Raw genomic sequence first — 15,206 nt, 5'->3', positions numbered from 1 at the left:
TGACCAACCTAGATAGCATATTAAAAAGCAGAGACAAAAAATAAATAAATAAATAAATAAATAAATAAAAAGCAGAGACATTACTTTGTCAACAGAGGTCCGTCTAGTCAAGGCTATGGTTTTTCCAGTGGTCATGTATGGATGTAAGAGTTGGACTATAAAGAAAGCTGAGCACTGTAGAATTGATGCTTTTGAACTGTGGTGTTGGAGAAGACTCTTGAGACTGCAAGGAGGTCCAACCAGTCCATCCTAAAGGAGATCAGTCCTGGGTGTTCATTGGAAGGACTGATGTTGAAGCTGAAAACTCCAGTACTTGGCCACCTGATGTGAAGAGCTGACTCATTAAAGACCCTGTTGCTGGGAAAGATTGAGGGAAGGAGGAGAAGGGGACGACAGAGGATGAGATGGTTGGATGGCATCACTGACACAGTGGACATGGGTTTGGGCGGACTTCGGGAGTTAATGATGGACAAGGAGGCCTGGCGTGCTGCAATTCATGGGGTCGCAGAGTCGGACACGACTGAGTGACTGAACTGAACTGAAACTAATAAAGGAAAAAGAAAGAGGACACAAATTACCAATATCAGTAATGAAAGAGGGACATCACTATAGAAATTGTAGGCTTTTATAAGGAGATATTTTTGGCATAAATTGGCATAAACATTTTTATGGCAATAAGTTCGACTTAGGCAAAATGAAAGATACAAACTACCAAATTGTACAGAAACAAAGGTAAGCTGAATAGCCACTTTATTTAGTAAAGATATCTAATTGGTAGTTTAAAACATTTCCACAAAGAGAATTCCAGGCCCAGATGGCTGGAATTATGAAACACATAATTATAAACACTGATAAATTATGAAACACATAAGGAAGAGATAATATAATTCTACACATTCTTTCAGAAAATTAAAAAAAAAAATACTCTTCCAACCCAGTGTGTGAGGCCAGCAGTTACCCTAATACTAAAACCAAACAAAGACTTAAGAAAACTACAGGTCAGTATCTCTCATTAATATAGATACAAGAATCATTACCTAAATATTAGCAAATTCAATTCAGCAATAAATAAAAAGGGTAATGCATTATGATCAAGCAGGATTTATCCCACAAATGCAATGTTGGCTTAACATTCAAAAGCTAATCAGTGTTATTCACCATATTAAAAGACCAAAAGGAAAAACAAACTATATGATCCTTTCAATACAGTAGGAAAAGCACTTGTGAGACTTCAACACCCATTCTTTACAATATGGAAATAAAAACAAAAATAAACAAATGGGACCTACTTAAACATAAAAGCTTTTGCACAACAAAGGAAACCATAAAACAAGATGAAAAGACAGCTCTCAGAATGGGAAAAAAATAATTGCAAATGAAGCAACCGACAAAGGATTAATCTCCAAAATATACAAGCAGCTCATGCAGCTTAATATCAGAAAAACAAACAACCCAATCAAAAAATGGGCAGAAGACCTAAACAGACATTTCTCCAAAGAAGTCATACAGATGGCTCACAAATACATGAAAAAAAAAAGCTCAACATCACTTATTATTAGAGAAATGCAAATCAGAACTACAATGAGGTACCACCTCACACTGGTCAAAATGACCATCATCAAAAAAATCTATAAACAATAAATACTGGAGAGGATGTGGACAAATGGAAACCCTCTTGAACAGTTGTGGGAATGTTAATTGATATACCCACAATGGAGAACAGTATGGAGATTTCTTTAAAAAACTAGGAATAAAACTACCATATGACCCAGCAGTCCCACTGCTGGACATATACCCTGAGAAAACCACAATTCTAAAAGACACATGTACCCTAGTGTTCACTACAGCACTATTTACAATAGCCAGGACATGAAAGCAACCTAGATGTCCATCAACAAATGAATGGATAAAGAAGTTGTGATACATATATACAATGGAATATTACCTAGCCATAAGATGGGACAAATTTGAGTCAGCTCTAGTGAGGTGGATGTACCTAGATCCTGTCATACAGAATAAAGTAAGTCAAAAAGAGAAAAAAACATCATATATTAATGCTTATATATGGAATCTGGAAAAAATGGTGCTGATGAACGTATTTGAGGGCAGCAGTAGAGACACAGAGAACAGACTTCTGGGTACAGCGGGGAAAGAGGGAGGCACAAGCTGAGAGAGCAGCATGGAAATGCACGCATTACCACGTGCGAAACAGATGCTGCGCCAGGCTCAGTCGCTCAGTCGTGTCCGACTCTTGGCCACCCTGTGGACTGCAGCCTGCCGGGCTCCACTGTCCTTGGGGATTCTCCAGGCAAGAATACTGGAGTGGAAATTTGCCATAGAGGCAGGGAGCTCAACATGGTGCTCTGTGATGAAGGTTGGGGTGGGGTGGGATGGGGGGTGGGGGAGAGGTTCAGGAGGGAAGGGACATATGTGTACTTTGGCTGATTTATGTTGACGTAAGATAGAAACCAACACAGCATTGTAAAGCAATTATCCTCCAATTAAAGATTTTTTAAAATGAATAAAAAGACAATAGTATGGTGCAAATGCAAGGGGGAAAAATCTCACAGCAACTGGAAGTCTACTTAGCCTGATAAAAGAAAACCTATAGCTAACATCACATTTAATGGTGAAAAGCCAAATTATTGTTCCCTAAGATCAGGGAACAAGGCAAGGATTGCCACTTCTTTGGAGCATTTTACTGGAATTATGGAAATTGTTAGCAAATACAGTGAGGCAATTAAAAAGAAATTAGGGGGATCCAAATTGGAAAACAAAGAACTAAAATTGTCTTTATTCGTAAGACTACATGATTGTCTCCATAGAAAATACTAAAAAAAAAATCAATTAGAATAAATAAATGAATTTAGCAGTCTTTGGTGCAGTTTTATTTCTGTATGTTAGCAATAAACACGGAGAAGGCTGGCAACCCACTCCAGTACTCTTGCCTGGAGAATCCCAGGGATGGGGGAGCCTGGTGGGCTGCCGTCTATGGGGTTGCATAGAGTCGGACACGACTGATGTGACTTAGCAGCATCAGCAGCAATAAACAAAAAATTGAAACAAAACAATGCTATTTTGAAAAAAAAAATATTAAATATCTAGGAATAGAATTTTAAAAATATGTACAAAACCTATATAAAACTATAAAATATAAAACATTGAGAGAAATTGAAGAAGACTAAATAAATGAATTGGTGGTAACGGTGATAATAAAATAAATGAAGAGTTTACTATACTCAAGGATCAGGAAATACTATGTAAGATGTCAAGTTCTCCCCACATCAATTTATCTTCAGCACAATCCCAGTAAAATATTTATCAGGCTTCTTTTTGTTGATACATATTGACAAGTTAATACTAAAATTTCTATGGAAATGCAAATTATATCCAAAATAATTTTTTATCAAGAAAAATTAAGTTGGAGGATTTTATCCTACCGGATTTTGAAACTTGTTACAAATTTGTATTAATCAAGACAACCTGGGGGATTCCCTGGTGGTCCAGTGGTTAAGATTTAGCACTTTCTCTTCAGTAGCCAGGGTTCAACCCCTGGTTGGGGAGCTAAGATCCTATAAACCACGAAGTGTGGCCTAAAAACAAGAAAAAGAAAAAAAAGGCAACAACGGTAAGTTTGGTATTGGCATAAGAGCGAATGTATAGAACTTCCTATATACCCAGTGGAAGCAGAAGCAGAGATCCATGAAAGGACTTTGGTAAAAATGTTCATAGTATATAATAGTTCCCAGATGCGCCCCAGCTGAGGAATGGATAAACAAATTGTGTTATATACATACAATGAGTTACTCACCACCAACAAAGGAAGAAAGTATAACCTTCTGATACACGCAGGGTCGTGGATTAATTTCAGAAGCATTAGAGCTCTCTGATAGATTTTTAACATATTCACAAAATTGATTTTTAGCATATTCACAAAGAGTAGAAATTTACTGTAATCATCCAGTGAATGAAGTGGATGATAAAGTTGAACTTTTACTCTTTGGGTCAAGTGCAGTGTGACTATAGTATACTGAGATATGTATTCTGGTGACCCCAACGGACTCTGAGAAAACTTCAGATAACTAGTTCTGAAAATGACATCCTCAGTAGCTACGTCATTGGAATTAACTTAAAGCCTTTTAAGTTCATTACTTTGAAGGATATAAATGTTTTGAAAATTCTGTTTTTTCCCTCACAAAGATAATTGAGCTTAATTTTTCCTTTTAAAACACTCTTTTTTCTCAACAGTCACTTTGAACATTTATAAATAGCCAATAATATATGATTTCATTTTCGGATAAAGAACCAAGGTCAGAAATCCAGGGAACCAGCCCAGTGGCTGCAAAGCCTACCTCATCATTGACTCATGATGACCAACAGCCCAGCAGCTCCACAGGGAAAAGGCTAAGAAATCATTTTGTAGTAATCAGAGCTGTCTCAAATTGACATGGGCTACTTTGGGGGAAATGAGCTTCCCCACGTTCAGGTGGCCACTGCAGACTCCATTGGCAGGAACATAGAGGGGAAGTTTCAAGCAGCAGATGAGGTGTCAGGCTGATGGGAGCACCCTGTGGGTATGTGGCTGGAGCTGGGCTCCTCAGATGGACCATGGCTGAAAGTGTCCTGAACCTTGCCAGGGAGACATCTTTCAGCTTGGGATCTTGTGGGTGTTTAGATGTCGCCCTCTGCGACATATTATTTGAATTTAATTTTCAGGATGACAATCCCCTAAGCTGTTTTAAAGATGTTCTGAAAGATGCCATCCTGTGTGGGTTGAAAACAGTCCCAAAGATCATTTGCAGTCAAGCAAATGTGCACATTTCTGGTTGCTTCAATGCCACTCAAGACAATTCCTGACTCTCCCGGTTTCCTGAAAAATCACTGATGATTTTAATTTGCCCTCATTATTGGTTTACTTGAATTTTTTAGATATCAAAGTCCAGTCCTATACCTTGAACATGATTCTTTTTCCAGAAGCAAGCACCTCATGGCTTGAAATAATATATTCAGTACTTAAAATCGCTGAGATAGTCTTCCAAATAGCCTGGCAGAAGAGAAGCAGGCCCCAGATGGTCGAGTTTGGCAGTGCTGGGCCACTGCATTCAGAACATCATCTTTAGAACGCCATCTTTAAAGTAGATGAAGATTTATTTCATAGTCAAGCTGGGAATGTGAAACTTGTATTTTGGAATGGGGTGTATTATGTGCCTCCCTCTTCAGATGTTGAGAGAGCATGAACACAGATGCTCTTCACTTAAATTAATCCCTGTCATAGTCTTTACACTTATCTATTCATTAAATATTTAGTGAGCACCTCTGTGCATCAGACTATGGGAGGTGCCATGAGGGAAACACATACAAACAAAGCCTTAGCCTCAGAGAAGTCAAAATATATTTGGGGCAGACAAAATAGAAAAGTAAGCAACTACAAGAGAGTGTCTGAAACATGCCAGTTGCGTGGATTGGGGAATAGGGGCCATGAATGTCAAGGGCAGGAGAGGATATTGCATTTGAGTTATTTAAGGGAAGAGTGGTTTTGATGAACCACGTATGCAGTCCCAAGGAAGGGACAGCCATGTTCTATTACACAGAAATGTCAAGGAGAATGAGAAGCAATTACTTTGGTGATCAAGACATTGCTGTGACCTTCAAGAATAGGAGTTTCAGGAGAGGGTGGTATTGGAAGCCACATTGTAGTGAGTCACAAGGCAGGTGCATTTGAGGAAAGGGAGGGTCACTCATTGGAGGTGTTTGATTGTGAAGTGAGGAAAAGTGCAATGGAGCCGATGAGAATTTTTGGTATTTTTGTAGAAGGAAAAATGTGTTATTTTGAAGGTGGAGGTTAGTGGGTTGCTGAAGGGAAGAGGTTAAATATTTTTGAGGAGTAATTACATTGTAAGATCCCAGAGAAGATAGTATTAATAAAAAGAAAGAACCACTGGACACTTGATAGCATTTTAGATAGGGAAATGAACTGGCATAAACTGTATTTTTGCACTGTGTGTTTAAAAAAAAAGGTTACATTAGGAAACTCAAATATCATTACTGATTAGTAATCCAAGTAAGAAGTTGGGGAGGAGGAAGGATGAAAAAAAGTTCCATATTTAGAATCTTGTTCTTTAAGGAACATTAATGTATATCTTCTGGTAATAGTTTAGTGGGATTATTCCTTATCTTTGCAGTGGAACGCCACGGAATACAAACTGAAGATCGGAGTTTGGGGGAATTTACTCCTCTCATGTATCAGGGCTTCTCATGCTGACCTGCCTTTTACATCATTGATTGTTGAATGAGGTTGGGAAGAAAGGAGAGGCAGGTAATACCTGTAGATAGGTAGAACTTACGACTTCTGTGACACTTACTTGACTCCAGTACAGACATTTTCAGGGAGCTCTGTCGTTAAGGAGTGAGTGCAGGTGTTTTTTTTTTTTTGTTTTTTTTTGCCTAATTGACATATAGTTGATTTACAATGTTGTGTTCATTACTTCTGTATAGCAAAGTGACTCAGTTATACATATATATTCTTTTTCACATTCTTTTCCATTATGGTTTATCACAGGATATTGAATATAGTTCCCTGAGCTGTAGAGTAGGACCTTGTTGTTTATCCATCCTCTATATAATTGTCTGCATCTGCTAATCCCTAACACAGCTGAGACTGAGCACACACACAACCCCAAACTCCCAAGTTTCCCCTCCCCTCCCCCCATCCTTGGAAGTCTGTTCTCTATATGTGAGTCTGGTTCTGTTTTGTAGGTATGTTCATTTGTGTCGTATTTTAGATTCCACATATAAGTGACATGGTATTTGTCTTTGTCTGACTTAGTATGATTGTCTCCAGGTCTACCCATATTGCTGCAAATGGCATTTTTTATGACAAAGTAATATTCCATTGTATATGTAAATATATACACACATATATATATCTTCTTTATCCATTCATCTGTCAATGGACATTCAGGTTGTGCAGGTTTAATCACCCATCATGATAGCTACTGTGAAAGATTTCCTGGGGCTGGCCAAAATGCTGAGAAATATTTTTTTTTGTGCCGTTTGTGATGACTAAACCTTTTTCATGTGTGTCCAATTATACGACCGCTTTGCTACTTGACATCACCATGAGTGTCTCTTACTCCTTCAGAATTAAGTGTGTCATTCAGAGGGATTTTTCTCCACCGAAGACCTCACAGGTATGGCGCTTGTCTTCCTCAGACACAGGTGTGTTTGCAGTGGTGAACAGCCATTCCTTGTCCCTGCTGGGAAAGCTGACCATCAGTGCTGCCTTCAACATTGTGTATATCTACACCTCGGAGCTATACCCCACAGTCATCAGGTATGCCTTGCACTCACCCTTCTCCTTCCTATTTCCTGCATTTTGTTGTAGATTTTTGCATTGACAGAGGCGTGGTCCTCACTTCTAGAGCACAGCTGGTGGGGGCCAGCAGCAACACAGTAAGCAATCATGAACCCAGGGCCTGTGGAGGCTCAGTCTTGCCCTATTAGCTGGGGAAAATATTGCTTTATCTTTGGCTGAATTCTCTGCCATCTTGTGAGAGAATTACTCTACACTAAGCGTATCCCATCACGCAGATAGCGCTTGTATGTTGTTTTTATTTCAGTCACTTGAGTGACTCAGCACGCCTCCCTCCTGTGTCAGGCACACAGTGGATCAGAGAACAAGGTCCCTGTTATCATAGAATCTGTATTTTAGCACAAAATATACATATTTCAAAACTATAATCCTTTATAGTTATAAGTGAATATTATGTTTATATGTTAAAAGTAATTTTTAGGGAGAAGGACATGCTTATATCAAAAATAACATATTCAAAAACAAACCAAGAAAAGCCTCAACATATTTCTTTCCAAGTTTCTCCTCATAAAATAAGTTTGAAAACAAGAAACCAAACCTAATTTGAAGGGCAGAGATGCAGCTTAGTCTTTGCAGAACTGGCTCTGTGTGCTGGGTCTTAGTTCCCCATTTAGCATTTTCCCAGTCTTTTTTGAGGATCCTTCCACATGGATCCTTCTGTTTCCTTCATCCATGCAAGAAGCCTAGTGGTTCTGTCCGCCTTTTTCCCAGTAAGAGATCAGATCATCCGCAATTGGCTTGTCGTTCCCTGGTTATTCCCAGAAACTGCTTTCTCTGGCCGGTGCCTACAAAACTAGGATGGCCATTTGGTTCCAAACTGGGACACTTTTTAGAGTGAAAGTGGACTTGTTAACAATTCAGCTGGGATAACAGGGTGCTCTATGATCACACTACTTATTGTCATTTTCATTTCCTCCCCCCTCCTTAATACCCACACTCCCAAAAAGATAATGTTCTTGGTTTCCTGAGAAAATATGTTCAGCCAGTTCCTATTTATATGCCTGATCCTTCTGTAGCTAATTAGTTGAGTTTAAAAGAATGGACAGACTTTTCAGACCACGAAGCCTTGGCTTTTCGTTGACTATTTGAACTAATAGGAGACCTAAAACATGAGGACATTTAACAAGAAATATTCACATGCTTATTTTTTCACCAGCCTCTATAGCTGCACTGTCCAATCTTGCATGTGGCTACGTAAAGTGCAGTTCCTCATTCTTACTCACGTTGAGCATTGAGTAGCTGCGTGTGTCTGGGGGCTTCCATGTTGGACAGGGAACTTACAGAACATTTTTAGCATTATAGAAAGTTCTAATGGGCGGTATTACTTAAAGTATCCTGTACTTCCACTTTGGGATTTGTTATTCTGAGCCCGCTATCCCTTAGAGCCTTAAAATTGTCTCCCTAGAACTTACTGTTTTTTTTTGTTTGTTTGTTTGTTTTGCTTTTTCTTATACCTTACAGGAATGTTGGGCTTGGAACTTGCTCCATGTTCTCCCGAGTTGGTGGGATCATTGCTCCCTTCGTCCCCTCACTGGTTGGTTTGTACCTCCTAGTTTTGTTTTTCTTGATTGTCTTCTTTGTAAATGTTTGTGCTCTTGAGTAGAAAGAGGCACCAAACAGCTGCCATTGAAGACCAGCCTGATGCAAATGTGAACCTTGTGCCTTTTAGATTAAGGATCTGTCAGTGCAGATGGACCCTTCCCTGGGATTGACTGTGTTCATTGCAGTCAGCTAATGCCAACCTGAACCTTCCTGTCACCATTTGTAAGTTAGCAGATTAGTGAGCATTTCTGAAGTTTCTGTTGTGTGCTGGGCTCTGTACTAAGCCTCTTACATACATTATCTCATTCAGTCTTCACTATAACAGTATGTGCTAGGCATTGGTACCCTGTATTAAATAATGAGGAGAACAAAGCACACCACTTGGAAAAGAAAGTTACAAGCGAAATGTGTGAAAGGGAGATATGAATATTGTAAATTCCATCCCATCTTCAAATGTCCATGTTCTGCAAAAGATCCCATGGAGCCCCTCTGGGCACGTCTCTGTTGGTCTTCCCTAGGACTTTCCCAGCCAAGACTTGTTGAAACGTGACTAGGTTTGATGTGAGGCTGTGAGCCTGTTCTATAGACAACCGCTCATCACTCAGGCTACGACTCATCACACCTTAGTATAGGATATTTCTGAAGTGCCATTGTAGCCTTTTCTTTTCTTGAGGAAGCGGGATACACTTCCTTTTTCTGAGCATCTCTGTTACTGAGTCCAGGCTCTCTCTGCTTGCTGAGTGGCAGGCCAGTTAACCACTGCTGTCTCAATAGAACCATCTTGTCAGAGTCTGAATGCTAGGTCCTTTCATAGAACACAGAGTCAGAGGAGATGAAGAAATAAAAAGGCCATTAATCTTGCAAATATCTCCCAGAATGGCCAGCCGGCAGAGGGGATGTGTTAATCTCTTCTTTCTTGGCAGCAGTTCACAGGTGGCCAGGGTCACATTATCTTTCTGTGAGTCGAACGATGGCACTTTAACCCTCAAGCAAGGTTCTTTGTGTGCTGCGTGCATGCTAAGTTGCTTCAGTCGTGTCTGACTCTTTGCGACCCTGTGGACCGTAGCCTGCCAGGCTTCTCTGTCCTTGGATTTCTCCAGGCAAGAACGCTGGAGTGAGTAGCCATTCCCTTCTCCAGGGGATCTTCCCGACTCAAGGATCGAACCTGTGTCTCTTATGTCTCCTGCACTGGCAGGCAAGTTCCTTACCGCTAGCGCCACCTGAGAAGCCCAGGGTTCTCTGAGGCAGGCCATTATGTATGATTATAATGACAAAAGCAATGAAAAGCAAGTCAAAGAAACAGACCCAACGTGAAGTAAGAATTGACTGTTCCCTGAGACATCTCTCCATGTTTCACACTCAATTTTAGATCACAAGACCCTTCTTATAGGTCTTTCTAGTTCCAGTCTGCAAAATGTGTCCAACATTAGGTGTTTATCGTTAAAGATGCCTGGTTTGGGATGGCTGTCCTAGAACGTTATAAAACCCAACACGGTGTTTCCCCCTGAGTCCGGCTAAGTTGAGAAGAGGCGAGTGTTCCCCTTGGTTCAATCACACACCTGCAGTGTGGTCACGTGTTTGCATGCAGAGGGCCGGAGTCCTCCTCTCCTCCTCCCCATGCCTCCCTCTCCTCCTCCATCATGTCATCACCTTTGAAAAATCAGGAAAAGATTACCAAAGCAGACATTCTAACTAGCCACAGAATTTAGAAGCCCAAACCAGGGATGACAAAACTAGGTGGTTCCCATGCAGGAATTTAGGAATGATAATCAGTTCAGGAATCTCCTGGAGCCCAGTCCTGCAAGGACCATAATGTTATCTTTGAAATGACATGTTTGTATTTAAATTTTCCTGAGAATGTCTTTTGGATCAGCCTGCTAGCATAGCAAAACCATATGTGTAGGTTTCTCTAGGCTTTTCTCTTCCTTTTCAGGGTGTTCAGTTCAGTTCAGACGCTCAGTCGTGTCTGACTCTTTGCGACCCTATGGACTGCAGCACGCCGGGCTTCCCTGTCCATCACCAACTCCCGGAGTTTACTCAAACTCATGTCCATTGAACAGCAAGGAGATCCAACCAGTCCTTCCTAAAGGAAATCAGTCCTGAATATTTAAGGATGTTTACACCTTTAACCCCAAGCCTCTCAGTCCTGGTGCTTAGGGAATCAGCACACGTGTATGAGACTATTTGGCCAGTTCCAGGGTTGGGAACTTTAAAAGTTCATTTGCAGTGTCGCCTGCATGTGGAGATCATCATGTCACAGGCCACTCGCCTGGAGTGCAAGCGGAGTGGCTGAGTGTCTGGCTCACCATGCACCCTGGCCATGTGTCTTCGCTGCCCCTACCCCACAGCCCCCGCCCCGAGCATAAAACAGTCTGCTGCTTCCGCTCCACAGCCAGAAGTCCTTTTTATCTGCTCAGTTGCATCTCTGTGCCTGAGGACTGGCTCTAGTTTCCCCCGGTAGTTCTCTATGGGAAGAGAAGGAAGGCTGTGTGGTGTATTCTAGTGGGAAAGCAGGGCCTGGACAGTAAACATGGCAGGTCCTTAGTCATGAGACTGCTGACGTCATCTGCTAGGAAACTAACACTGAATTTTTGTTTGTTTTCATTCCACTCCCTATCCCCACAGAAGTATGTGCAGTGGTCTTTACCCTTCATTGTCTTTGGAGCCACAGGGCTGACCTCAGGCCTCCTGAGTTTATTATTGCCAGAAACCCTTAACAGCCCATTGCTGGAGACATTTTCTGACCTTCAAGTATACTCATATCGGAGGCTGGGGGAGGAAGCATTATCTTTACAGACTTTGGATCCCCCTCAGGTATGACATAATTGTTCTTAATCTTTCTGGTTTACTACATGATGACAGTTTGGGGGTAATAAAAAGAAAGAATGTCTGCTTAGAGTAATGTGTGTGTGCTCAGTCACGTGGACTTTGCAGCCCCACAGGCTGTAGCCTGCCAGGCTCCTCTGTTTCTCAGTCAAGAATACTGGGATTTCTCAGGCAAAAATACTGGAGTGGGTTGCCATTTCCTTCTCCAGGGGATTTTCCCAACCCTGGGATCCAACCTGCATCTCCTACATCGGCAGGTGAATTCTTTACCACTGGGCCACCTGGAAAGCCACCTGGTTAGAGTAATAGAACTGAGCAAAAATGCTGGAAAACAAAGGTGGGATCTAATTGCAGATAATTTTCAGGGAAAGAAAGATGATTCATTAGCTTTCTTAGAACACTTTAGGGACTAATTCTTAGGGGAATAAATATCATCAGAGTACCTTTGTCAGTTGAATGCTAGACAGTAATTTAATTTTAGAAATGTCATGACACCATTTCCCTGCCCTTTTCTTCTCTCCTGCTTTAGTCTGTGGACAAGGAGAGCCCTTTAGGGAGCGAGAGTGATGAAGAGGAAGAGTTTTACGATGCGGATGAGGAGACTCAGATGATCAAGTGAGAGCCCCAGGTTCCTCCTCGGAAGCAGAGGGTCATCTTCTGTGCCTCTGTCGAGGGCAGGTGCTCCTGGGAAATTGCAGAGAGCTGTGGAAAGAAAGGCTTGAACAAACAAGGTACTCAGTGTGGCCTGATGTTTTATAGGCGCCAAGGAAGTTGGAGAAGAGAGTTCCGTGAACAGGACATCACTGCTTTGAGTGAAAAGCTATCACTTGGCCTACAATTGAGATATAGTGCAGAATCATGACCTTTGGCCAGATTGCTCAATTCTGCATGCCTGAGTGGTAAGCTCAGTTGTTTCTAGACATTTGATTATGTTGCCTTTCAACTTCATTGTGACCTAAAGGCAAATATGTAAAATTTCTTCTCACCATTAAGATGGAATCTGTGTACCAGATTTGACATCTGCCTGTCTCGATTGCTCCTCACCAGGAATCTTTGGAGGCAAGCTGATGTTAGCATTGCATTCATTTTTGTGCCAGAAGAAAAGCATTGCGAGATTGTTTGTGTGACCTGAGGCCCTCCAGCTTTACCCCAGGAGATGAAATCTGGGCCCTCAGCTTGGTCCCTGGTTCAGTGATTGGTTCCAGTTCCTCGTGTTAGTCCGACAGATGACCCACTAGAAAAATCCAGCTGCACCAAAGTAATGTTCAGAGTCCAAGGTGTGTCTGCACCCCCACCCCCAGCAGCTCCCTTTGATACGTAAATTTCCATCTCAGATTCTAGTACCAGCAAAACTTCCAAACGTGCCCAGTAAATGATGACATTTTATAGAGGGGAAGGGAAGTTAAAAAGTGACATGTTGAGCCCATTTGTTGAGCCCTTGGATGTTTAAAGGGGAGAAAAAAGATGCCGTTTTTAATAAGGAGGAAAAGAATGTCATCTTTCACAGTTTTCCGTTTGTTTTGTCTTCAGTGTTGTGCATGGAGGAACTTGGGCAACCTTTAAGGACTTGAACTCATTTAGTCCTAGGTCAGCCCCAGCCTGTTTAGTTTAGCTAGAATGGAAGGCGCAGGAATTTCCTAGGAAATGTTGGTTTTCGTTAAGTACCACTGGCTTTCAAATAAAATCAGTCATACTCTGTTTCCTCAAATCATGTGCCAGAAGTGTTTCCTGTGAAACTCGAGTGTTATCTCAAAAGGAAGTGTTATCTTGGAGTCAACAAGCTTGGACAGCATTGCTTTAGGTCAGTTTCCCAACTGGGACCGCTTCTGTGTTTTCAGAATTTCCATTTCTGCTAATCTCTTGGAGAAAAAGAAATTTCATTAGAAATAGAAGTCATCACTGTGTCTGTTTCTGGAAATCTTGGAGGACTCACCTCGAATTGGCTCCAGCCCTCTCCTGTCTTCTTCCACTTGCCTCTTGGTTTGTACTATACTAGCCTGTACCTTTGTATTTGTTAAAGTGTTTTATATCCTTCATGCCCTTAGGTATTGGGCTCTTTATAAATAGGAAGCATCTCTACTACTGTTTATTTCTCTCCGCTGTGCCCAGAACACACTATGTGTTGCTGTTTCTAGCCATCAAGGAAGCTGTAGAACTGCCAGTATCGTTTTTGGCCATCACAGGCAAATCTGACCCAAACCCCCAAACTGTGGAATCTTGGCATCTTTCTCTGGGAGATGGAGACCCTGCCCACCATCAAGAGAAGAAGAAAGGAAGAACTTACAAGGACACTTAGAAGCTCTTTGTTGTGACGTTAAATGGAAAACAATAAGCTAACATATGGTGATTCTTGTCTGGTTGTCAGCCTCTTTGCATTATAAGAGTAATAACCCCATTATCAAAAAATGGGGAAACTAGAAGCTAAAAAAAAAGTACTACTCATAGACTCAACACCCAGAGACAGCCAGTGTTGTGGCTTTGTTCTCTTTGAAGACCGACTGGTAGCCCATCTTTTCTGTCGGCACTGGGGTTCCCTCTGCCTCTGACTAGATGAATAAGCATTCCATTAGTTCTGTCCCTGAGTGTTCTCTTTTTCCAACTCTAGGGTAGAAGAAGGGAGGGAAGGAAACACAGTCTGAACACATGTCGCTAAGGCTGGACTTCCAGCTGCTCGTGTCAGATGTGCCACTACATTTCTTTAGTGTTTCTTTCTTGATGGTCTTTTGGCAAAGTTTAATAATTTGCCTTTTATAAAAACAGATTTTGTTTCCTTTTTGCTGTTAACTGTTGAGAAATAGTGATTGTGGAGATTGTGCACATGAGTACATTTGTGTTGATTAAATTCTTGGAAAACTCTTAATCATAGATAACATATGTTGTTTGTTCAGATGATTTGTAAAAGGTTTCCTTTTAAATGTCTGTATTGTATTCAAAATTAAATTTCTTTTCTCCAGAAAAGCAACAAGAAAAATGTAAGACACATGAGAAATCCCAGGGCTTCCAGCATCTAAGATCTTATCAACAGCTTGTCCAGAACTTAAGCACCACACAGATGTCTTGAAAGAAACTGTGCTGTAGTTTTCTGATCAGTAAGTTAAAAACCACTGCCCATTAAAATGCAGTATTTGTCATTTGGCTGATTTCAAGTGACAACAGACATTCTTTACTATCTAAAAATAAAGAAAAAAACACAAATACAATAAGTGAGAAGCAAATAAATGTTCCTGGGACACTACCCAAGTAAATTTGATCTGGACAAGTATTTTTATAGAGGTCAAATCGATAAAGATACTTCTAATAGATTTATATTCTTAACAAAAACATTGCAATAATTCTCTCTACTAAACCAGAATTAAAATGCAGCTTTCTAATAGAACTGAGTCCTCCATTACAATTTTTTATTAGATCATTAGTTCTTAAACTAGACATCTATAAAGGATTTATTTCAGTAAATAGAATGCAGCTT

The 15,206-nt window shown here is 40.9% G+C and overlaps 1 protein-coding gene across 1 annotated transcript in view; it reads left to right on the top strand.

Annotated features, from left to right (window-relative positions):
- The window catches only part of SLC22A15 (solute carrier family 22 member 15), a 97,763-nt gene extending 82,828 nt beyond the window's left edge, over positions 1–14,935 (top strand). The window contains exons 9-13 of the mRNA XM_040230960.1: positions 7,213–7,333; positions 8,834–8,906; positions 11,540–11,728; positions 12,270–12,414; positions 12,500–14,935. Of these exons, the coding sequence (XP_040086894.1) occupies positions 7,213–7,333; positions 8,834–8,906; positions 11,540–11,728; positions 12,270–12,359 (473 nt within the window). The 3' untranslated portion in view covers positions 12,360–12,414; positions 12,500–14,935. The remainder of the gene's footprint in view (positions 1–7,212; positions 7,334–8,833; positions 8,907–11,539; positions 11,729–12,269; positions 12,415–12,499) is intronic.
- The last annotated feature ends 271 nt before the right edge of the window (positions 14,936–15,206 follow it).

Source organism: Oryx dammah, unplaced genomic scaffold, assembly GCF_014754425.2.
Source record: "Oryx dammah isolate SB20612 unplaced genomic scaffold, SCBI_Odam_1.1 HiC_scaffold_28, whole genome shotgun sequence".
Classification (NCBI taxonomy): Eukaryota; Metazoa; Chordata; class Mammalia; order Artiodactyla; family Bovidae; genus Oryx; species Oryx dammah.
This window is presented reverse-complemented; position numbering and strand designations above follow the sequence as displayed.